General features: G+C 47.7%; 1 protein-coding gene and 1 pseudogene across 1 annotated transcript in view; both read right to left on the bottom strand.

Moving 5' to 3' along the window:
- Nucleotides 1–11170: 11170 nt before the first annotated feature.
- On the bottom strand, nucleotides 11171–11965 carry LOC100617427 (14-3-3 protein zeta/delta-like; annotated as a pseudogene).
- A 7153-nt stretch (nucleotides 11966–19118) lies between these two features.
- The window catches only part of MUC5AC (mucin 5AC, oligomeric mucus/gel-forming), a 34042-nt gene continuing 29990 nt past the window's right edge, over nucleotides 19119–23170 (bottom strand). The window contains 6 exon segments of the mRNA XM_056803555.1: nucleotides 19119–20115; nucleotides 21004–21121; nucleotides 21382–21436; nucleotides 21729–21848; nucleotides 22291–22494; nucleotides 22601–22723. Coding sequence (XP_056659533.1) covers nucleotides 19806–20115; nucleotides 21004–21121; nucleotides 21382–21436; nucleotides 21729–21848; nucleotides 22291–22494; nucleotides 22601–22723 — 930 coding nt within the window. The 3' untranslated portion in view covers nucleotides 19119–19805.

Raw genomic sequence — 23170 nt, 5'->3', positions numbered from 1 at the left:
TCCTTTGCCGATTTCCCCCAAAACTTCATATAGGATTGGAACCAATCGTTCTTTAAATGTTTGGTGAATTCACTTGTGAATTGTGGGGACTTGGCCAAAAAGAATTCAATGACAGCTTGCTCACCCCCCCCCCCCAAGATATGGCTGCGTATTCCTTTGTCCTCTTCTGCTAATCAGGGCAATTCATGTTTTTGTAAATATTTATCCATTTCATTGACATTAGTAGATATATTAGCCTATAACAGGAAGATGTATCCTAATAATTGCTTTAATTTTCTCTTGATTGAGTGAATTTGTGCTTTTAACTTTTATATCGGTAATTTAGTTTTCTTCTTTTTTCATCAAATTAAGTTTTATCCCTTTTTCCCATGAAATCATTCCTGCTTTTATTTAGTAGTTCAATGGTTTCATTACTTTCAATTTTATTACCATCTTTAATTTTCAAGATTTCCAGTTTCCTGGTTAGTGGAGGCTTTCTAATGTTTCCTTTTCTATTTTTTTTAGTTGCACAACCAATTTATTGATCTGCTTCTTCTCTGTTTTATTGATATAAACATTTAGAGATATAAAATTTCCCCTAAGTACTGCTTTGGCTGCATCCCATAAATAGGGATTGTCATCTCATTGTTGTTATTTTCCTTCCTGAAATTATGTTTTAATGGTTTATTCTTTGACCCATTCATTCTTTAGGATTAACCTGTTTAGTTTCCAATTAATTTTTAATCTGTGTCTTCATGATTCTTATTGGATGTGATTTTTATTGCATTATGATCTGGATTGGATGCGTTCAATATTTCTGCTTTTCTTCATTTGGTTGTGATGTTTTGATGACCTAATATGGTCATTTTTGTGAAGATGTTATGTATAGCTGAGAAAAAGGTACACTCCCTCTTATTCTCATTTAGTTTTCTCCAGAAATCAATTATATCTAACTTTTCTAAAACTTTCTAAAATTCTATTCATCTCCTTAATTTCTTTCTTGCTTGTTTTTTGTTAGATTTATCTAGTTCTGAGAAGGAAAAGTTTAGTTCCCCTACTAGTATAGTTGTACTGTCTATCTCCTCATTTAACTTTTCCACTAAGAATATAGGTGGATGCTAAAACATTTAGTATATATATGTTTAGTATTGATAGTACCTCATCGTTGATATCTTTTAACAAAATGTAATTTCCCTACTTATCTCCTTTAACTAGATGTATCATTTGCTTTTGTTTATGTAAGGCTTAAATTTAGTGGTTGGATAATAATTCTATGAAATTATGTGCTCAACCTCTAATGCAAATACTATCAACAAAGCAATGGGTTCAAATCAAGAAAACATCTAATGCCCAGTGGACTTACGCGTCGGCTATGGGGGGTGGGGGGGGGGGAGGAAAAGAAAATGATCTATGTCCTTAACGAATAATGCTTGGAAATGATCAAATAAAATATATTAAAAAAAAAAAGAAATTATGTGCTCACCAATATTTATTATATCTCGAGTCAGAAATCTACTTACACATATTTACAAAATGGAGAGGAAACAATAAAGTAGAGAAATGTGAAGAGGTTAGAGAGGTTATCTATCCTATCAACCTAAATGTTTACTCTAGCTCTGCTTAATCCAGACAGAGATTAATTAGCTCTCAACCAGGAAGGCTGGTGGGGAGTTACCACATGGCCTCCTCCAAGATGGAAGCTAGACTCTTAGAAAACTAGGAAAGAAGTCAGTCTTTCACTCACCCGTTGATGCAGTCTAGGAGTCCGAGTCTAAATTGAAGCCGAGCTCCAAGCCCACAATCCAAGCCACAGTCTCCAGTGAGGCTCCCTCAAAGACTCTTCCCAGTCAGAAGACTATCTCCAGAGGACAATCTCTTCAGACTATTTTCTCAAAGATAATCCAGTCTGAGGGAGTTCAGGGCTTGCTTTTATGGCAACATATTGTCTCTTCCCCTTTTCACAGGGGACAAACACAGTTTCCAAATTGTCTATCCCTGCCCAGGGGGCAGTGTCTGGGAGATTCACACCTCTCATCCTCTGAAGGTGTCAGCTCTTATAAAAGGCCTCTGAAGGTGCCAACTCTGATCATAGGATTCACAAGTTTCTGACTGAGTTAAAAAGGTAGAGCTCTCCAAGTAAGTGACTGTGAACTCCCTCACTTAGCATTAAGTAGGGGTGTTTTTAAGGTTTTGGTTGGTTAACTCAACATAGACAAAGAGAATAAAGAATTCCCTTTCACATTTTATCTGAGATCATGAGTGCTAACCCTGTTGTTTTTTTTTTACTTCAATCATATGTTTTTCTTTTGCATTTCTATTCCCACAGTTCTTTCTTGGGTGTTGTTACAAGGGAATCACTTTAAAAGACTGATATATATTAATTTAAGGTCGCCAAGGAATCAGCTATGTAATTCCTAAATGAAAAACTCAAGTCAGCCGTCAGCCTTTTTTGGAGTTTAATTACAATAGGAGCAAGAAAGGAATTAGAGATATATATAGAGAGAGAAAGGGGAGAGAAGGGAATAGGGCTTAAATACCCCTTCTGTTTAGGCTGGGCCAAAAGGCCCAAGCCCTTAGATAGCTGGGGCAAAGAAAAGAGATCAGTCCCTATTACTCACGTGTCCAAAATGGAGAAACAGTCTCAGGGGCCTCCACCTTCAGCTTCCTTCAGAGCAAGCTTCTCAGAGCCCAGGAACCACACCAACCAAAAACTCAACAACCTCCCTGAGTCTCCAGACCCTCCTATCTTTAAGGAAACCATCCAAGTTCCTCCCCTCCTTTCTCCCATCTACCAATCACTGTTCATCAATTTCCCTGTGCCAATGGAGGCTCTAGCTTAACCCAGGACCGCCCAGAGGCTTTGCACATGTCTGTTGAAGGTCATATTTTCAAATGATTAAATCTTTACTCCTTTGCTACAGCCCTTTCTAAATCCTGTTAACCTGAGTAGGGTAGAGATTGGAATAATTAAATTTTGATCTAGGCTGCAGCCCTTACTCAATCCTGTTAGGACTGAATAGGGTGGAGATTTATTCCAAGTATCTCCATTGTATCAATTCTAAAATCAATCAAGACTCAAAGAAATTCCTGTTCTATGCTTAAGCATAGGTCAAAGCTCTTTCCATTGTTCAGCAAAGGGTTTCTGTCCTAAAGTAATCTGAAGAAGGGAAGAGAAGGAACCTCCCATGCCAATGGGGTTCCCATTCCAATAGACTATCAGTAAGAAAATTTCCAAGTATGAAATATCCCAATGGTGAAATTTCCAACATTTATAAGTCTAAGGAAATTTGAGGTTTACAGTGTGGATAGTGTTCTTTCTCATAAATTCCTCAGTGTTGTCTTGGATCCTTGAATTGCTACTACTAGAAAAGTCTATTACATTCTATTGTGCCACAATGTATCGGTCTTTGTGTATAATGTTCTCCTGGTTCTGCTCTTTTTACTCAGCCCTTAACTTTCAGACGTAGAAATATTCTGGGCCAGAAAGTAAGGTTTTAAAAAAATAAGCTAGAAAAATAAATTGGGCATGCAACTAAAGAAAAACTAGAAAAAGAAACATATTTAAAATCTCCAAACTAAATGCCAAATTGGAAATTCTGAAAATCAAAGGAGAGTTAATAAAAATGAAAGCAAAAACAATCATTAAACTAATAGATAAATCCTTGAAATCTTTTTTTAAAACATGCCTTTCAATAGTCAAATAATCTTAAATTATCTTTTAACCCATTTTTCTTGTCAGTCACATTTTATTCTATTTTTTATTCAGTGTTACTGCTTCTTGTAACCAGGAGTTATTAGTTTCCACTTGCCAATTTCTAATTGTTTTGCTTTTAATCTTTAATATATTTTTTCTTTTTTTTTAAACATTATTTTATTTGGTCATTTCCAAACATTATTCATTGGAGACAAACATGATTTTCTTTTCCTCTCCCCTCCTCCCCCCACCTCTCCCATAGCCGATGCGCGATTCCACTGGGTATCACATGTGTTCTTGATTTGAACCCATTTCCATGTTGTTGGTGTTTGTGTTAGAGTGTTCATTTAGAGTCTCTCCTCAGACATGTCCCCTCAACCCCTGAAGTCTAGCAGTTGCTTTTCCTTGGTGTTTTTACTCCCACAGTTTGTCCTCTGCTTGTGGATAGTGTTTTTTCTCCTAGATCCCTGCAGATTGTTCAGGTACATTGCATTGACAATAATGGAGACGTCCATCATGTTCGATTGTACCACAGTGTATCTGTCTCTGTGTACAATGTTTTCCTGGTTCTGCTCCTTTCACTCTGTATCAGTTCCTGGAGGTCATCCCAGTTCACATGGAATCCCTCCAGTTCATCATTCCTTTGAGCACAACAGTATTCCATCACCAACAGATACCACAATTTGCTCAGTCATTCCCCAATTGAAGGGCATCCCCTCATTTTCCAATTTTTGGCCACCACAAAGAGCGCAGCTATGAATATTCTTGTACGAGTCTTTTTCCTTATTATCTCTTTGGGGTACAAACCCAGCAATGCTATGGCTGGATCAAAGGGCAGACAGTCTTTCAGCACCCTTTGGGCATAGTTCCAAACTGCCCTCCAGAATGGTTGGATCAATTCACAACTCCACCAGCAATGCATGAATGTCCCAACTTTGCCACACCCCCTCCAGCATTCATTACTTTCCTTTGCTGTTATGTTGGCCAATCTGCTAGGTGTGAGGTGATACGTGAGTTGTTTTGATTTGCATCTCTCTGATTATAAGAGATTTAGAACACTTCTTCAGGTGCTTATTAATAGTTTTGAGTTCTTTGGCTGAGAACTGCCTGTTCATGTCCCTTGCCCATTTATCAATTGGAGAATGGCTTGATTTTTTGTACAATTGATTTAGTTCTTTGTATATTTGAGTAATTAAACCTTTGTCAGAGGTTTTTATGAAGATTGTTTCCCAATTTGTTGCTTCCCTTCTGATTTTAGTTACATTGGTTTTGTTTGTACAAAAGCTTTTTAATTTGATGTAGTCAAAATTATTTATTTTACATTTTGTGACTCTTTCTATGTCTTGCTTGGTTTTAAAGTCTTTCCCCTCCCAAAGGTCTGACATGTATACTATTCTGTGTTTACCTAATTTACTTATAGTTTCCTTCTTCATTCACCCATTCTGAGTTTATCTTGATGTAGGGTGTGAGATGTTGATCCAAACCCAATCTCTCCCACACTGTCTTCCAATTTTCCCAGCAGTTTTTATCAAATAATGGATTTTTGTCCCAAAAGCTGGGATCTTTGGGTTTATCATATACTGTCTTGCTGAGGTCACTTGCCCCAAGTCTATTCCACTGATCCTCCTTTCTGTCTCTTAGCCAGTACCAAATTGTTTTGATGACCGCTGCTTTATAACATAGTCTGAGATCTGGGACTGCAAGGCCCCCTTCTTTTGTATTTTTTTTTCATTATTTCCCTGGATATCCTTGATCCTTTGTCCTTCCAAATGAACTTTGTTATGGGTTTTTCTAAATCAGTAAAAAAATTTTTTGGAAGTTCCATGGGTATGGCACTAAATAGATAGATGAGTTTGGGCAGGATGGTCATTTTTATTATATTGGCTCGTCCTATCCATGAGCAGTTAATGTTTTTCCAATTGCTCAAGTCTAGTTTTAGTTGTGTGGAGAATGTTTTGTAGTTGTGTTCATATAGTTCCTGTGTTTGTCTCGGGAGATAGATTCCTAGGTATTTTATTTTGTCTAAGGTGATTTTGAATGGGATTTCTCTTTCTCGTTCTTGCTGCTAAACTGTGTTGGAATTATATAGAAATGCTGATGACTTATGTGGATTTATTTTGTATCCTGCAACTTTGCTAGAGTTGTTGATTATTCCCACTAGCTTTTTGGTTGAATCTCTAGGATTCTTTAAGTAGACCATCATGTCATCTGCAAAGAGCGATAATTTGGTCTCCTCCTTGCCTATTTTAATGCCTTCAATTTCTTTTTCTTCTCTAATTGCTACTGCTAGTATTTCTAATACAATGTCAAATAATAGAGGTGATAATGGGCATCCTTGTTTCACTCCTGATCTTATTGGGAATGCATTTAGTTTATCCCCATTGCAGATGATATTAGTTGATGGTTTTAGATATATACTGTTTATTATTTTTAGGAACGACCCTTCTATTCCTATGCTTTCTAGTGTTTTTAATAGAAATGGGTGTTGTATTTTTATCAAAGGCTTTTTCTGCATCTCTTGAGATAATCATGTGATTCTTGTTGGTTTGCTTGTTGATATGGTCAATTATGTGGATGGTTTTCTTAATGTTGAACCAGCCCTGCATCCCTGGTATAAATCCTACTTGATCATGGTGGATGACCCTTCTGATCACTTGCTGAAGTCTTTTTGCTAGTATCCTATTTAAGATTTTTGCATCTATATTCATTAGGGAGATTGGTCTATAGTTTTCTTTCTCTGTTTTTGGACTGCCTGGCTTTGGAATCAGAACCATGTTTGTGTCATAAAAGGAATTTGGTAGAACTCCCTCTTTGCTTATTCTGTCAAATAGTTTGTATAGTATTGGAGTTAGCTGTTCTTTGAATGTTTGATAGAATTCACTGGTGAATCCATCAGGTCCTGGGGATTTTTTCTTAGGGAGTTCTTTGATGGTCTGTTGGATTTCATTTTCTGATATGGGATTATTTAAGAAATCTATTTCTTCTTCTGTTAGTCTAGGCAGTTTATATTTTTGTAAATATTCGTCCATATCGCCTAGATGGGTATATTTATTGCCATATAATTGGGCAAAGTAATTTTTAATGATTGTCTTAATTTCCTCTTCATTGGAGGTGATGTCCCCCTTTTCATCTTTGATGCTGTTAATTTGCTTTTCTTCTTTCCTTTTTTTAATTAGATTGACCAGTACATTGTCGATTTTGTTTGTTTTTTCAAAGTACCAGCTTCTAGTCTTATTTATTAGTTCAATAGTTCTATCACTTTCGATTTTATTAATTTCTCCCTTAATTTTTAGGATCTCTAGTTTGGTTTTCTTCTGGGGGGTTTTAATTTGTTCGCTTTCAAGTTTTTTATTTGCATTTCCAATTCATTGATCTCTGCCCTCCCTAGTTTGTTAATATATGTACTCAGAGATATGAATTTTCCTCTGATTACTGCTTTGGCTGTATCCCATAAGGTTTGAAAGGATGTCTCGCCATTGTCATTTTCCTCGATGAAATTATTAATTGTTTCTATGATTTCTTCTCTAACTAACCAATTTTGGAGTATCATATTATTTAATTTCCAATTAATTTTTTATTTGGTTCTCCATGTACCCTTACTGATCAATGTTTTTATTGCCTTATGATCTGAAAAGGCTGCATTTATTATTTCTGCTTTTCTGCATTTGTATGCCATGTTTCTGTGACCTAGTGTATGGTCAATCTTTGTGAATGTGCCATGTGGTGCTGAAAAGAAGGTGTATTCCTTTTTGTCCCTATTTATTTTTCTCCATATGTCTATTAACTCTAATTTTTCTAAGTTTTCATTCACTTCTTTTACCTCTTTCTTATTTATTTTTTGATTTGATTTATCTAAATTTGATAATGGTTGGTTTAAGTCTCCCACTAATATGGTTTTACTGTCTATTTCCTCCTTCAATTCTCCTAGCTTCTCTATTAAAAATTTGGGTGCTATACCATTTGGTGCATACATGTTGACTAGTGATATTTCCTCATTGTATATACTCCCTTTAAACAAAATATAATTACCTTCCCTATCCCTTTTGATCAGGTCTATTTTTGCTTTGGCTTTGTCAGATATCATGATTGCAACTCCTGCCTTCTTTCTATCAGTTGAGGCCCAAAAGGTCTTACTCCAACCTTTAATTCTGACCTTGTGAGTGTCAACCCTTAATATATTTTTAATATTCACTTTTTGAAATTTTGAGATCCAAATTCTTTTTCTTCCTCTTCTACCTCACCCATTCAAAAGATAAGAATGTGATATTTGCTCTACATATGAAGTCATGCAAAACATATTTCTAACTTAGCCATATTAAAAAAGCAAGAAAAATAAAGTGAAAAAAATAATGTGTCAACGTGTATTCAGATTTCATTAGTTCCCCCTCTGGAGGTGATTAGCATTTTTCATCGTGAATTCTCTGAAATTGTCTTGCCTCATTGTATAGCTAAGTCATTCACAGCTGATCATCATACAATATTACGGTTACTGTGTACACTTCTGCTCGTTTTCCTTTATATCAATTCATACAAGTCTTCCCAGGTTTTTCTGAAGGCTTCTTGCTCATTATTTCTCGTATTTAATTTCATTTTTATTGTCATGCAAAACACACCTCCATATTGGTAATTGTTATAAAAGCACACTCATACATAACCAAAACCCCAAACTGCAACCAGAAATACACTGATGTGAAAGATGACTCGAACAGTTCTTTCTCTGGAGATGGATAGCATTCCCCATCATAATTCTTCCAGGACTGTCCCAGATCAGTGCATTGCTGAGAGTCGTCAAGTTTTCACCGAGACTCATTGCACAGTATTGCTGTTACCATAGAAATTGGTCTCTTGGTTCTCTTTATCTGCTCTGCATTGGTTCCTATAGACCTTTCCAATTTTTTCTGAAATCATCTTGCGTATCATTTTCAGTAGTGCAATAGTATCCCACCACCATGTACTACAATATGTTCAGCCATTCTCCAGTTGATGATGGACAACCCCTCAATTTCCAATTCCTTGCCACTACAGAAAGAGCTACTGTAAATATTTTTGTACCAGTAGGTCCTTTCCTCTTTTTTTATTATCTCTTTGGGATATAGAGACAGTAGTGGTTTTACAGAATCAAAGCGTATACAAAGCAACCTGGTGTTTGATAAACCCCAAGACCCCAGCTTTTGGAATAAGAACTCACTATTTAAGAAAAACTGCCAGGAAACCTAAAGCATAACTAATCCAAAACCAATTGGTAGCTTGATTAGTATCCACTGAATAAGTAAATCAATTTAGATAGAATTGCCATTTTTATTATTTTAGCTTGGTCTGCCCATGGACAATTAATATTTTTCCAATTGTTTAGATCCAACTTCATCTGTTAAAAGTATTTTGTAATTGTGCTCATATAATTCCCATATTTGTCTTCCAATTCTAAATCTTAATGAATTCTTTTCTTCAGTGAATTTGTACTCTTTCCATTTCCAATTCTACTTTTTAGGTATCATTTTCTCTAGAGTATTTGTTTGTGTGAAGAGAGAGAGAGAGAGGGAGAGGGGAAAAGAGAGAGAGAGAGAAGATATGTGCTTCCTTTACCAAGTCATTGACTCTCCTTGTGTAATTTTCTTGCATCATTCTCATTTCTTTTCTCAATTTTGCCGCAACCTCTTTCATATGATTTTTTAAATCCTTTTGACTTCTTTCAGGAATTCTTTTAGGTCTTGTGGCAAATTCACATTTTTTCCCCTAAGGTTTCATGTAGCTTTTTTTTGTCTTTGTTGTCTTCTGAATGTGTGTTTCTATCCTCCTTGTTACTATAGTAACTTTTTAAAGTCAGGTTCTTTTGTTGTTTGCTCATTCTGCAGCTTATTTTTTTACTTTTAACTTTATGTTAAAGTTGGACTCTGCTCCTACAGTGGAAGGAGCACTATCCCAAGCGTTTTTCATGTTGCTGTTTTCAGAGCTAGTTTTGAAATCTGTATATTTTCAGTTCTTCTAAAATGTTATAAGGAAAGGTGTGGTTATCACTCTCCTGGTGTTAGATTTAATTGTGGATGGACTCTGAATATTTATATAGGTGGTTGCCAGGGATTTAATTTCTAAATCCCAAAATGAATTACTAAAGTAAATGGAATTTATGGTAGTTTATTTACAATAGAGGGAAGATATTAAGGAATAAGAGCAAGAGATAGAGAGGGAGAGAGACAGAGACAGAGACAGAGAGACAGAGAGAGACACAGAGAGAGAGACACAGAGAGAGAGAGAGAGAGAGAGAGAGAGACACACACACACACACACACACAGAGAGAGAGAGAGAGAGAGAGAGAGAGAGAGAGAGAGAGAGAGAGAGAGAGAGAGAGAGAGAGATCTGGCTCCTTCTGATATCAGTTAAAATTTCTAAGGCCCTAATTAGGGAAAAAAGTCTCAAGACAATGGGCCTCCAAGAAAAGGCAGGGTCACTAAGTCAGCCTTTCACTCACCAATGGTGACTGTCTAAATGAAAAAGCAGCCTGAGCTTTCCTGCATGAGTTCCTGCAGGGGTCAAGTTCCTCCAGTCCAACCCTGAGTCAGAGAATCCTCCATCCAACTCGAATCTTGAATCGAATATTTTCTTCTGGCCTCTTGTCCTCTTTTTTTTCCATTCCTAAAAGTTTTACTCCACTTACACCAACTTAATACGCATGTTCTCAACCATTGTTCACGGGAATTTCATAAGACATTAATCAAAGCTAGCTGTCATCTCAAGTTATGTCCTTGTTAACTGTTTTTACAGCCCGTGCGTGTTAGGCAAGTTGCAAAAACACCCCCAAAGCAAAAATGCTAAAAAAGGCTCAATACAGGGGTTCTTGTTTTACTGCTGTGCTTGATAGACAGTCACTTTATGCGTGTCAAGCAACTCATTTTTACTGCGTCTTTACTCGTACGTTTGTTCTTAGGTTGCCCAAACCATTTAAATACAAATCAAATGAGTAGCAAAAATAATGAAAGCGACCAGCAGGTAACTTTACAAATGCTGGAATGTGAACCGTTTCTGCCCTTCTCCAGAGTAAATTGGCCGCTTAAAACTTTGCCTTAAGGAACACTTTTGCAGCTGCAATCACGAAGGTGTACACGCTGAGATTTGTCTGTTCCACAGGTACACATGGCATGGCGTGTAGTATCTGCGGCACGTCTGTTTCCACCACAGCCAGGAGTGCTCCAACCCCAAAGTACCCCACAATAACTACACCTGTGGCTGGAACCAATTATCCCCCCCACCCCCCGCCATGACAGGCCAATATGCAGGCAGTTCTCTGTGCTTAGACATGGAAGCTGTTTTAACGCTGGCCTTGTGAAATCACAATGGACCAAAAGTACTATGTGCGTGTAAACCGTATATAAAAATTCCGTATCCCCATCTTGGCCGCCTCAGATGCAAACTCCCCAGACGTTAACGGGCTCTACTCCCCTAATATTGAACATAAAAACCACGTGGGGTGGAGAAATCCAAATAGAAGTAACACAAAGCTGTCATGAATCTACTTGTGGGACAGCCTGGATGACAAATGGGCTGCTGTGTACACTGTAGACTGAGGCAGACAGAAGTTGGAAGGCTGGTTGCTTCTCCCCTCCTTCTCCTGCTTTAGCTGCATCTCCTCGGTGTCCACGAGGTCACGTCGTCTCTCAGCGGCGGCATTATTCGTGTGCTCTCTTTGCACGATTCTTCACTTCCCGGATCAAGTTCAGCCAAGGCTTCCTCAAAAGCTGTCTTTGCAAGGGAGCAGCCTTTCTCTGGAGAGTTCAGGACCTCATCATAGAACACAGAGAAGTTGCCGGCCAGACCCAATGTCAGAGGAGGCCTTGGTTTGCTGACTTCAAATGCTTCCTGATCTGCTTCTTGTGACTGATCCACTACACGTTTCTTGTCATCACCAGCAGCAACCTCAGCCAAGTAGCGCAGTCGTCTCCTTCCATTTTCAAATAGAAAACTTCGTTTTCTGCTTGGGAAGCATTAAGAATCGAGAACTTTCCCAATAGAGAGCACATCACTGCAGGTACCTCTTAGTTCGGTCCGTTTTCTCTGTGTTCTCGGCCCATCTGCTCTTTTTTCTCAGCACCTTCTGTCTTTTGCTCAATGCTTTAAATGGCCCTCCAAGATGACCTTCGGGTCCCTACGACATTTTTGGAAGCAACAGAGAGAGGGTTCCTCTCATTGGATCATTCAGCTCCTTGCTCAGTTATAGACTTCATGCAGGATGCCATGCCGTCATATGTCTCAGCCTGCTCAGCCAAGTTGGCCTCCTGCACCAGCTCATTTTTATCCATGACTGAATATTCTGTGCCTGGAGTGAGTGGTGGTGGCGGCCAGACAAACAGGGGGTTCAGTGGTCTCTGGGCGGCAGCAGCGGCTCTTGTCCTCTTTTTAAAGCCCCTTTTCTCTTGTGTTACCTCCCCTAAATTTCTCATCTACCAATCACAGCACATGCTCCTCTCCAGGGTGGCTCACTCTTTAGCTCACACCTTCTTTGGAGAGATTCTATCTTTTGGGTTACTGAACACCTTTTTGTAGTTAAAATGGGCAGATCTGCTTAAAATACCAAGTTACCACCTTTTTGTAGATTAAAATCTAAAAATAGATTGTGGATTACAATTCAATCTTCCCAATAAAGGAAGAGCTAAGTATCTTCATTGTTACAATCAAGGGAGAGCTAAATCCAATCTTCACAGTTAGGAGAGGCTACAAACATTCTTCTTCACCCTGAAACTGTAATTGGGGCCCCTATCCTCCTAGAGCTCCTCCTCACCCCAAGACTGCAGTTCAGAACTATGTGTGCGCAATGTGACAGTCATGCATCTGCAACCAGAAAAGGCCCCCCTATAATCTCCTTTTGCCAACTTGTTCCCCTTCCCTAATATCTGTGGCCTGAGAGCTCCTGAGGCCACCATTGCCTCTACTGCAACTGCCTCCAAAGCCCTTCCTGATGACCTCCTAAGTTATCTTGATCAACCAGATCTTTTGTTGGTTTTCTGATTGGAATTATGGCATATGGATTGACTTCCCTATACATCAACTGACTCTATTTGTGTCATCCTGGACCTAAATGCCCTGGATAGGAATTCCCCATTAGAGGCCAGGGGTGCTTAACTGTTTGTGTCCCTGGTGTTTGGCACAGAAGGAGTAAGTACTCACTCAATGCTGTTTCCTTTGTTCCGTCACTCACTCAGACCATCTCTTTTTCCTGTCCTCCATCTGTCCGTTAGCATTCTTAACACTGATTCACCTGAGCTATGCAAACATCGAATGAGGGTTATGGGCTCCTCAAGCCCACTTTGATCTTTTCCTTTGCCCTTTGGAGCAATTCCTCAGAGATTGAGGCATTCTGTGACTCTTGCCCATACAACATAATTGGGGAAATACAGCTTTGCAAAGAGAGACCTTCTAAGGCACCACTTATTTCCCCCCAAGTTGCCCTTCCATCTCTCCTCCTCCTTTCCTTCTGGGTCTCTTCACAGCATTCTGTGGGGTGGAGGAGAGGGAGTTTGCACACTTGGGAGAGAGCTTAGGATGCACACACACATACTGAGTCACTGAATGAGAGGGTGAAGGATACATCTAAAAGTTATTGGCCAGATCCAAAGCATCCTATAACTGGAAGCTAATAGCAGCAGCAGCAGCAGGAGGAAGAGGAGGAGGAGGAGGAAGAAGAAAAAGGAAGAGAGAGAGATGGAGGGATAGGTAGATAAAGGGACAATAGAGGGAGAGAGAGATGGATAGACAAGTTGAGCGATGAACAGACAGGGAGGAATGGAGAAATGAAGAGAAAAGGCAAAGTTAGAAGGATGGATAAAGGAGGGATGCATGATGTGGGAAGGATGGATGGATGGATGGATTGGTAGATGGAAGATTAGACAGATGACCAGAGGGGAGGTGTAGAAGAAGAGAGGTATTGATGCATGGAGGGAGAGAGGGATTAAGAGAGTGGTGAAGGGAGGGATAGATACATAGAAAGATATAAGGATGGACATAAATGGAGGGGTGGATGAATGGTTGGAGAAAGGATGGGAAAGATAGCTGGAAAGAGGAAAGAAGGGCAGGACAGAGAGCTGGCTAGATAGATAACAGATTAATGGATAGATGGTTGGTATAAGGAATGGAGAAAAGGATGTATGAATAGATAAAAGAATGGAAAGAGGGGGGATTCGTCAGATGGATAGAGGGAAAGATGGAGAAATAACTGAATGGAGGTATAAATGGATGAACAAATGGAGAGAAGTATGGATAACAGAATATTTGGGTGGGCAGCAGAAGGCAGGGACATATGAGGGATGGTTAGGTGTTAAAGGGAAGGAAGGATGGAGAGATATATGGCAGGAGAGGTTGCTAAAGAAATAGGCAAAATGATGGAGGGAAGGAGGCATAGCTAGATGGATGGACAGGCAAATGGAAGAGCAGATAGTTGGATGAATGGATAGAGGGAGACTTGCATGAATAGATGAAAGGGATGTATGGAAGGAAAGGAGAGGTGAATAGAGAGATGGAGGGAAAATGAAATGGATGCGGAGAAGAATGGACTGATGGGTTGAGACAAAAGAAGAGAATGGATGGATGGATGGATGGATGGATGGATGGATGAATGGATGGATGGATGGATGGATGGATGGATGAATGGATGGATGGATGGATGCTTCTGCAGAAATCCCTTTTGGCCTCCATCCCTTGGAGCTCTCAAGGCCGCGAGGCTGAGATGTCTCTGGGCTCAGCCGTAGCCGCCATGTTCTTTGGAGGAATCCTCCCTTCTGGTGATTCTCTCCCTCCCTGTGCCTGGCTGGCTGGCTGGCTCTGCTGTACACAGAACCTAGACTTCACCCCAACCACTTCCCCTCCAGGTCCGGGACACAATCCCCAGGCTTCCTTGTGACTCAGAAGTAAGCACTGGGTTGAACCTTTCTGGTAATCCTCCCTGGCAGGCCGCGAGGTCAGGAGAAGAGCCTGCGTGAGTGGAGATCATCTTTCCGCCTCTGAACAAAGCCGCTGGTTTCTGTTTTCACTTCCTACCTGTCGCTCCGGGAGAACTGATGAATTGGCGGAGGTACTTCCTGGCTCACCGGCCGGGCAGGACTGCGGCTGCCCACTGCTCATTCTACCAGAACGGGAGGCCAGTGGGAATGGCTGTGCTTTCTGGGCTGGGCTGGGAGCTGACTCTGGAGGGCTCCAGCAGCGACTGACCTAGGCATGAAGCAGAAAACCTGAAGCCACGCAGTCCCTCTCCCCATCAGTCTAGGAGCCGCCCGGGCCAGTGGAGCGTTCTAGCCTGCGCGTCAGGAGGCCCGAGGGCTATTTCTAGTTCTGTTGCTACCTTGCCTTGTGACCTTGGGCAAGTCCCTGCCCCTCTCTGGGCCTCGGGTCGCCCAGATGCAAAGTGAGGAGGGGCTGGACTCGGTGTCCCACCTCCACGCTCGCTCACACTCCCAGCCTTCTAAGCCTGGCTGCTGCCTCTGAAGCGCGCTGCTCTCTCTCAGCCTGCCAAGAGGGACCTTGCTTGCCCTGGAGACCTTCCGTCTGGGAACCTCCTGAGCCTCTGGGCCGGCCTCTCCCTTCTCCAGCTGCCTAGGCCCGTTGCTCGGGGGGCCCACCCTGCAGGGATCCCGGACGCCAAGCCCGGGGTCTCGGGCCCTGTCGCCGGGCCAGGACGGCGGGGCACTGGCTCATCCCTGATGATGACCACCCCAAACGCCCATCCCAGGCTACATTACAAACGTGTTTGTGCTGGCCCTGCCCTGCTGCCTGTGCATTGCTTCCAAGGCAGAAGAGTGGGCAGGGCGGGGCACTGGGGGTCAAGGGACTTGCCCAGGGCCAGTCACCCAGCTGGGAAATGTCTGAGGCCGGATCGGAACCCAGGACCTCCCCTCTCCATCCGCTGAGCCACCCCGCTGCCCCTACGAATGCATTTAGCAGGGCCTGCTCGGGACCGTGCCCCACCCATGGGAGCAGCTTGAATTGTGGGATTCCAGGAAACGGGGCAGGGCTGGGAGGGAGAGTCAGGGGCATGCTAAGGTCACCCTGCATTGCCCAGGCTGCCCCTTCTGCTGCCCTGGGGGCAGGTGTGGGGCCCTCCCCTTGCCTCCCGGCCGCTTTCCTGCATGAGGAAGAGCTGAAGCTGTGAGGATGCAGTGGGGTGAGGGGTGGCACCAGACGTGACCTCTTTCCCGCAAGTCCAGCTTGCGTAACCCTTGGCTGGGGGGCCTGAGGGGGCTCGGAGGGAATTACCGTGATCTGGTTACTCCTTGATGAACCAGGCCTTTGTGTGGGCCCTCTCCCAGCTGACAAGAGGCCAACACAAATAAGGAGGGGGCCAGGCCTCTGGCTGCGCAGAACCAGCGCCCCGGCCCCTGCCTGAGGCCCCCGGGGAGGGTGGGCACCACCCATTGGCACGTCCTCCTATCGGCTGCCCCCTGACCGCGGACACTGGATAACCTCTGCGTGGGGCCAGGCGTGGAGCGCTGGCAGGGAGACCGCCTAGCCCCTGGCACGAGGTGCCAATCACCCAGCAGCCTCAGGCAGTGCCAGAGGACCCCTCGGGTGGCGGGCAGACGCCTAGGAGAGGGCAAACCGAGCTGCCCTGGCTCAGCTCCGGATGTTTTGTTCTTGAGGTCCCAGAGACAGCCGAAGCTGCCCCTGAGATGGCCGCTGAGTGAGGCTGCAGCCAGCAGGGCTCCCAGGCTGGACCCCCTGGCAGAGGCCCGGGGGGCCAGAGGCGGGCGCTGCTTGGGGGCTTCAGCCGGGGGGGGGGGGCTGAAAAGATTCATTCCCCAAACACTGCTGGAGCTGGGAATGAATGGAAGCAGGTCAGGCCCTTTGAGGCATTCACACTCTCGTAATTTCATGGAATTCTGAGCTGGAAGGGTCTACAAAGGTCCCAAGCCCAATGCCCTCAGTATACAGAAAAGGAAACTGAGGCCGGGCTGAGGAAGGGGCTCCTTCTGCCTTTGAGTCTGGGGCTGGAGGGGAGGAGACGGGGACGAGGCACGGATGCAGAACCACGGATGACTACCCAGGAAAGGAGGATTCCAGGCCTTTACTCTGGGATTATCAGCTCCTCTTTTACAAATAATTCTAACCAGCCTGGCTCTCTGATTTCTGACACAGAACAGATTAGAAGTGGCAAGCAGGGGCAGCTGGGTAGCTCAGTGAATTGAGAGCTAGCCCTAGAGACGGGAGGTCCTAGGTTCAAATCTGGCCTCAGACACTTCCCAGCTGTGTGACCCTGGGCAAGTCACTTGACCCCCATTACCTACCCTTACCACTCTTCTGCCTTGGAGCCAATACACAGTATTGACTCCAAGACAGAAAGTGAGGGTTTAAAAAAAAAAAGAAGTGGCAAGCAGATGGGCAGCTCCAGAGGGGCACAGGCACTCGAGAGAAGCCACGGCAGACAAGCTACAAAAGTCTGCCTACAGGGACTCAACGTACAGCCCCATGCTTCCTAGCTTCTGGGACAAAGACTGGGTTTCCGCCCAGAGTAGCAGCTGCTGCTCTCTGGAGTGACCCTCTAGGGCCATGGTGGCCAATCTATGGCACGTGTGCCAGAAGGAGGCACTCAGAGCCCTGTGTGGTCACACACGCCATCACCCCAGCACCAAATTCATCAGAGTTTGTTACTAGAAAGTCAGAGGGACATGGGGTGCCCCTCTTCATGTGAGCCAGAGGGCATCACCCCCCCCTAAAAGGCCTGCCATCACTGCCCTAGGGGGCACTCGAGGTCCTCTGCTTAGGAAGGCAGAAATGGAAGAGACCTCCATGGTCACTGAGCCCAGCCCCTCATTTTACTGCAGAAGAAAGCGAAGGAGCCCCAAGTCACAGGAGTACAAAAGAGCAGCTTGAGATTTGAACCCAGCTCCAGGACACTGGCCCCAGTCATGTGTCCCCCCTTCCTCTCCCAGGAATGATAGACCTTGACTTCAGGTCCTCATCACATCCCCTCCAATCTTCTTTGGAAGAGGATTTTCACCCCAAATGATTAATGGAAGAACCGCTTGGTGTTTAATGAAGGGAACCTGCCCCAGCCCTGGGAATTCATTCATTCATTCATTCATTCATTCATTCATTCATTCATTCATTCAGGCACTGGTCAAGCCTACTCTGGGTCTCTGTTCCCCAAAGCCAATGAGTTTCTCAAGCCCAGCCCAGAGTCCCAAGAGAGGAAAGGCGTCAGGTAAGGCATGGCTGAGCCCCTCCGGCTCTGGGCCTTCCTATTCCCTCTCCCCGGGGCCTCCGCCTGGCCCCTCGGGAGAGCTACGCTCCCTAAGGAAAGGTAGGAAGCCTGCCAGCCTGCTGGTCCCTGATGCCCTCTAGTGCCCAGTGGGGCTCCTGCAGACAGACTGGCTCTCGCTGCCTCCCAGCAACCAAAGCCTTTCCCGCAAAGGAGCCAAGCTGGGCCAGGCCTTCCCCCTCGTCTGCCCCAACTCTGCCGGCCCCTTCCCTGAGCCTACTCGTGCTGCGCTGAAGATTAGGGAGAAGAAACTGGGGGGTTGGGCCCGGGCGACCCTTGCCAATGTCTGGCCAGCCCTCTGAGGACCCCCTTTGCTGCGGGCCAGGACGCTTCCCGGTCCTCCCCCCGCCCAGGATCCAGGCCACATCCAACTTGTTCCAGGAGCTAGAGCCCAGCTGGGCCCCGAGGGGGAGGCAGTCAGGGTGTCACGGGGCAGCGGAGGTCCATTGGAGTTGGAGTTGTTGCCCAAGAGTCTGGCTCTTCCATGAGGTGCTGAGTGCCCTGGGCCAAGCTCCTTCCTCTAGTCTGAGCCTATCTCCTGCTCTGGGAATGAGGAGGCTGGACCAGATGGCCTCTCCTGTCCTTCTCAGTTGAAGGAAGGGTTCCCTCGTCTATTTGGGGAGGTAGTGAGCTCCCCATCCTTGGCAGGATTTAGGACTCTGCCAACAGGATTCCTCCTTGGGAAAGCGGGTGGGGCTATGTGGCCTCCTTCCAGTTCTCCAGTCCCTCCTTTTCTCTGCCAGGACAGACTCTCCTCACTGCCCTCAGAGGCTCTCGAGCTCACCTCCCTCCCTCTCGGGAGCCCAGGTTTCTCCCTGCCCCACGTCCCTGCAGCTAAACCAGGGCCATTTCCCCCAAAGCAGGTAGACAGAGGCTGAGCTCTGGAGCCCGGGGACTTGGCTTCCATCTCCGTCCTGCTGCATGCTCCCTCTGGGCCTCAGTGGGCCTCAGAGGCCCCCCGCTCCCTTTGCCTCTCACTGGTACCCAACTGCACCTTGCTTCCAGCCCAGAGAACATCTCACTGGGCTAGGCTGCCCTCAGCAGTCTGCTCTGCCCAAGCTTGCCCCTGCCACGGGCAGACACTGTGGCTGGTGTGGGTGTGGGGAAGGGGTGAATGCCTTGGGGCTGGGGGGGCGGCCTCTCTGGGTGGGGCTCAGAGGGGACCGCAGACGCCCTGCTGGTTTACTCAGTGGAGATGGGAGCCAGACTGCAAAATGCTGAAGGTTTATTTCTAATGGATCAGGCAAACATTTTTGGATGAGGAGAAGGCCGGCAGGGCCAAGAAAGGAGACAGCTCTGGCTAGGCCAGGGACGACGGCAGGGAGCAGAGCTGCACCTGGCGCCACTCCCTACAGTCGGACGTGTCCGAGCGGGCCTCCCAAACTCTGGGTTGGAGACCCTCAGAGTCCTTCGTTTGAAGCCTTTGCTCAGCTGGGCATCTGTCTCTGCCCCAAAGAGCCGCTGGTGGTGGCGGACACAGTGTAAACAGAACATGCGTGCCACAGCTGCCGGGCAAGGGCCAAAGGGGGCTCCAGGAAGGCCTTGGTCAGCATTTGGGATGCCATTCAGTGTTACTGGGCCCAGCTCTGGGTGACACGGGAGGCCGGTGCCGGTCAGTTCCAGACCTCCAGAGAATGCCAGCTTCTTCTTCCAGCTTATCTTGCCCGCCGGCCAGCCAGCCATCTGCCAACACAGGACTTCTGGTAGGACAGGGCCAGCCACAGGGGCAAGGGGGCAAGCTGCCTGGAGCTCTGGAAGCATCGGGGAACAGCCACAAAGAGGCTTAAACTAGCTGGGTAATGGAGGGGCGGTCAGGGGGCAACGGAGATGTCCAGTAGGCCCAGGAGTGGGCGGTTTGGGCCCTGGCCCTCCCCCAGGGAAGTCCTGGTGTCCTTTTATCTTTGGGGCTGGAGGCTGTGGGTGGCCCTTCGCCAACGCAGGGCCTGGCCCCCATGGGGAGGCTGGCGCGGCCCCTGTTCCTGGCTCTGCTCCTGGATGGCCTCACTCTCTCCACTGTCCTCATCGCTCCTGCCACCATGCACGTCATCACATCGCAGGTGCTGGCAGCCACACTCCTCCACCTGGGTGAAGAGGACGGCCAGGCTGGAGCCGTCGGGGCAGCTCAACGACACGTTCCTCTGGCTGGTCCTCAGCTCTCGGCAGCACTTGCAGCTGTGCTCCAACACATTGGACTTGAAGGAATAGCTATTGGGAGAAATGTGGGGCTAAAGTAGGGGCTCCACTGCAGCCAGGGCCTCAGGCCCCAGGCTGGTCCCCAACAGAGCCCCAGAGGTTGGGGCTGTGGCTCATCAGGGCCTGGCCGCTGTCCACATCCCCCCTCCCTCTGCTTGCCTTTATAATCTGACTACCGTATGCAGAGTAGCACACTAACCTGGGGCTGCTCCTGGGGCCAGGAGAGCCTCTGGTGCAAATCCCACCATTATGCAAGCCCCCTCTCCTCCCTAAGCCTCACTTTCCTCATCAGTGAAATGGGCATAATTATAGAGGTTGACCCATGGGGTTTTGGGGGTTCCAATAAGGCTGTGTCCATAAAGTGCCCTCAAAACAGCAGCCAAGACCCCTCTTACTTCTGGGCCTGTCATGTCCACCTGCTCCCCTATAGTCCCACCATTGGCCTCCAGGCCTCACTCCCAGTCTAGCCCATCCATCAGGCAGCCCCCCTCACACCCTGAGCTGGCACTGATCTGGGAGGCCATCTATCTAAGCTAGCCTCCCCCGAGGCCTGGAGAGTGGGAGGGATTTGCCCAGGTCCCAAAGCTAGTACCAGAGCCTCGGGCTCTTTGGATGCTGCCCAGCTCTCGCTCATCTGTCCAGGGGGACCTCTCCTTCCCCCACCACCCCTGCCTCTGCTCTCATTTCCGAGCTTCTTCCTGACTCTTCATGGCCACCTCGGCCCAGGCCTGGCTTCTCAGGGCTGTGCCCAGGCCTCCAACATGCCCCGAGCCCATCTGCTCTCTTCTCATTCCCCTTGAGGTCTGCCACCGAGGTCCTCAGAGTCAGGGCCTCGCCTCAGGCGGGCCTCGCGCTGCAGAGCCCAGTGGAACGATGGGCCTCCCTCCCTCCCTCACTCACATGGAGGTCGTGTCACCGCAGTTGCCCTGGCAGTAAGTCACTTCCACTGGGCTGGTGGAGCTGCAGCCACCCTTCCGGATGACTTGTGTGCGTCGGCCCACGTCGCAGTGGTAAACCTCTTTGAGGCAGAGAGACAGAGCAGTCAAGGCCACGGGAGGAGGCGAGCGAGGGACAGGGCGCGGGGAGACAGAGGGAGCGGGAGGGCAGGGGGAGGGGGCACGGTCTGGACGGTCTTCTTGCACTGCCACTGGGGACAAGAGTCTGGCTTCTTGGGGTGATGGTCTGCCTCCCCTCCCTGTTTCCTGCCTCAACCTCTCCTCTGGGAAACAAAGACTCCAGACGGGGGCATCAGGAAAGGGGGAGTCAAGGTCCACTTACGGGGAGGTGGGGGACACACCAGACAGCAACCATCTTCACTCCACCTGACTTGTTCCTGTGCCCGTGGAGAGACCAAAGCCACTTGGAGTCAGTGGCCAGTGGGACGCCAGGCAGGAGCAGGTTGGCATTGCCCTCTGCTCAGCCTCCTGTGCCACCCTCTTGCCCAAAGTCTTGGCCCTCGTGGGACTCTCTTCGGGGGTGAGGAGAGGAGGGCCCAGAACAAGGTGGGTTGGGATCTGGTGTGGCCCCGAGGATGTCCCACAGCACGAAGCCCTTCCCTCCACGCCCAGCCACGTCGGGGCGTCCTGGGCCTCGTCGTCCCCAAGCCTGCCCTCCCGAGAGCTTACCGGCGAGCAGAGGGCGGGGGGACAGGCCTTCTTCACAGTCACCAAAATGAGCTGCCCGTTGACTCTCTCACATTCGTACTGGACACATTTATCCCCGGGACTGGACCAGGTTTCCCCCGGCTGAAAGAGACCAGCGAAGGGGGTGCGGAAGGCCCGGCTGGGCTCGGCATTTCTCTAGAAAGCATTTCTGGGGGCCCAGGCTGGGCTCAAGCGCTTCCGGAGCTCCTCCTGCTGAGCCACGCCTGGAGGGCACTGTGGGCTTGGCCAGGGCTGTTCGAGGGAGGCTGGGAGGGGGCCGGTGCCACCTTCTAGAGCCATATTCCTTGTGTCGGGCCCAGCTTCCTCGAGGAGCCTGGATCCCCGGCCGGGCACTTCGGGCGGTGCAGGGGCCCCGTAGGCTTGTTAGCGCCCTCCCTCGGAGCCCCTTGTGGGGTGCAGGCGCCAGAGCCCCCCCTTGGTGCCCTCCAGTCTGTGAGCTCCCTGAGGGTGGCGCCGGGGCCAGACCGGCCCTCTGGGAGGGCACAGGGAAGGGGCTCTGCCGCAGTGGGCCTGGCATGCTTACCTGGACCAGATGCACCGAGCTGTCATTGGAATGCACCGAGCTGCCATTGGAATGCACCGAGCTGCCATTGGAATGCACCGAGCTGCCATTGGAATGCACCGAGCTGCCATTGGAATGCACCGAGCTGCCATTGGAATGCACCACGCAGGCAAACGGCACGCATATCCCGCAGCACTTGCCTGGCACCTTCTCCATCCTGTAGCCCTGTGGCACAAGGAGCGGAGGGGTCCGGGGGGGCTCCTGGGGCCGGGCCAGGCTCCCTGCCCCCGCTGCGCCCCCAAAGCAGAGGCGGGGGGAGTGGGCGACTCACCAGCGGGCAGTGGGTCTCGCAGACTTTGACGTTGCACTGGATGCTGTGTGTCCTGGACTCGGGGCTGCCTTCGGGGTCACAACTGCACGTCTTACAGGGATCCGAGAACACCACGGTGCCAGGCTAGGGGAGAGGCCAGAGGCGGTGCCAGGGTCACTGCCAGGGGGCACCATCCCTGCTTCCCCCTGCCCTGGGCCAGCTCACACCCGGAAGATGGCAGAGCCGAAGCGGAGACGGCCCTGGATCCGGCACGAGCCCGGCCGCCCCTCTCTGGGCTGCCCGCCACGGCCGGCTCCCTGTCCTCGGCTCAGCGAGCGGCCACGGGCGGCCGCCGGGTCTCCGGAGCGGCCTGGAAGAGGCCGCCTTCCCGCCTCTGGTTCTTCTCTCCCGGATCGACGAAAGGAACACGGACCGCTCTTCTCCGGGCCTCAATGGCAGCTTGTCTGCCATCTCTGGGCCTTTCGAAGAAGCCCCCGAAGACTCTGGGCCAGCCTGGCCAGGGGATGCGCAGCCCGCCGCCCCTCCCCACATGGAGCCCAGCTCGGCCCGCTTTCCCGGGCCTCTGCCTTG

This window comes from Monodelphis domestica, chromosome 6 (genome assembly GCF_027887165.1).
Source record: "Monodelphis domestica isolate mMonDom1 chromosome 6, mMonDom1.pri, whole genome shotgun sequence".
NCBI lineage: Eukaryota > Metazoa > Chordata > Mammalia > Didelphimorphia > Didelphidae > Monodelphis > Monodelphis domestica.
Note: the sequence above shows the minus strand (reverse complement) of the source record. Positions and strands in the feature narration are given on the sequence as shown.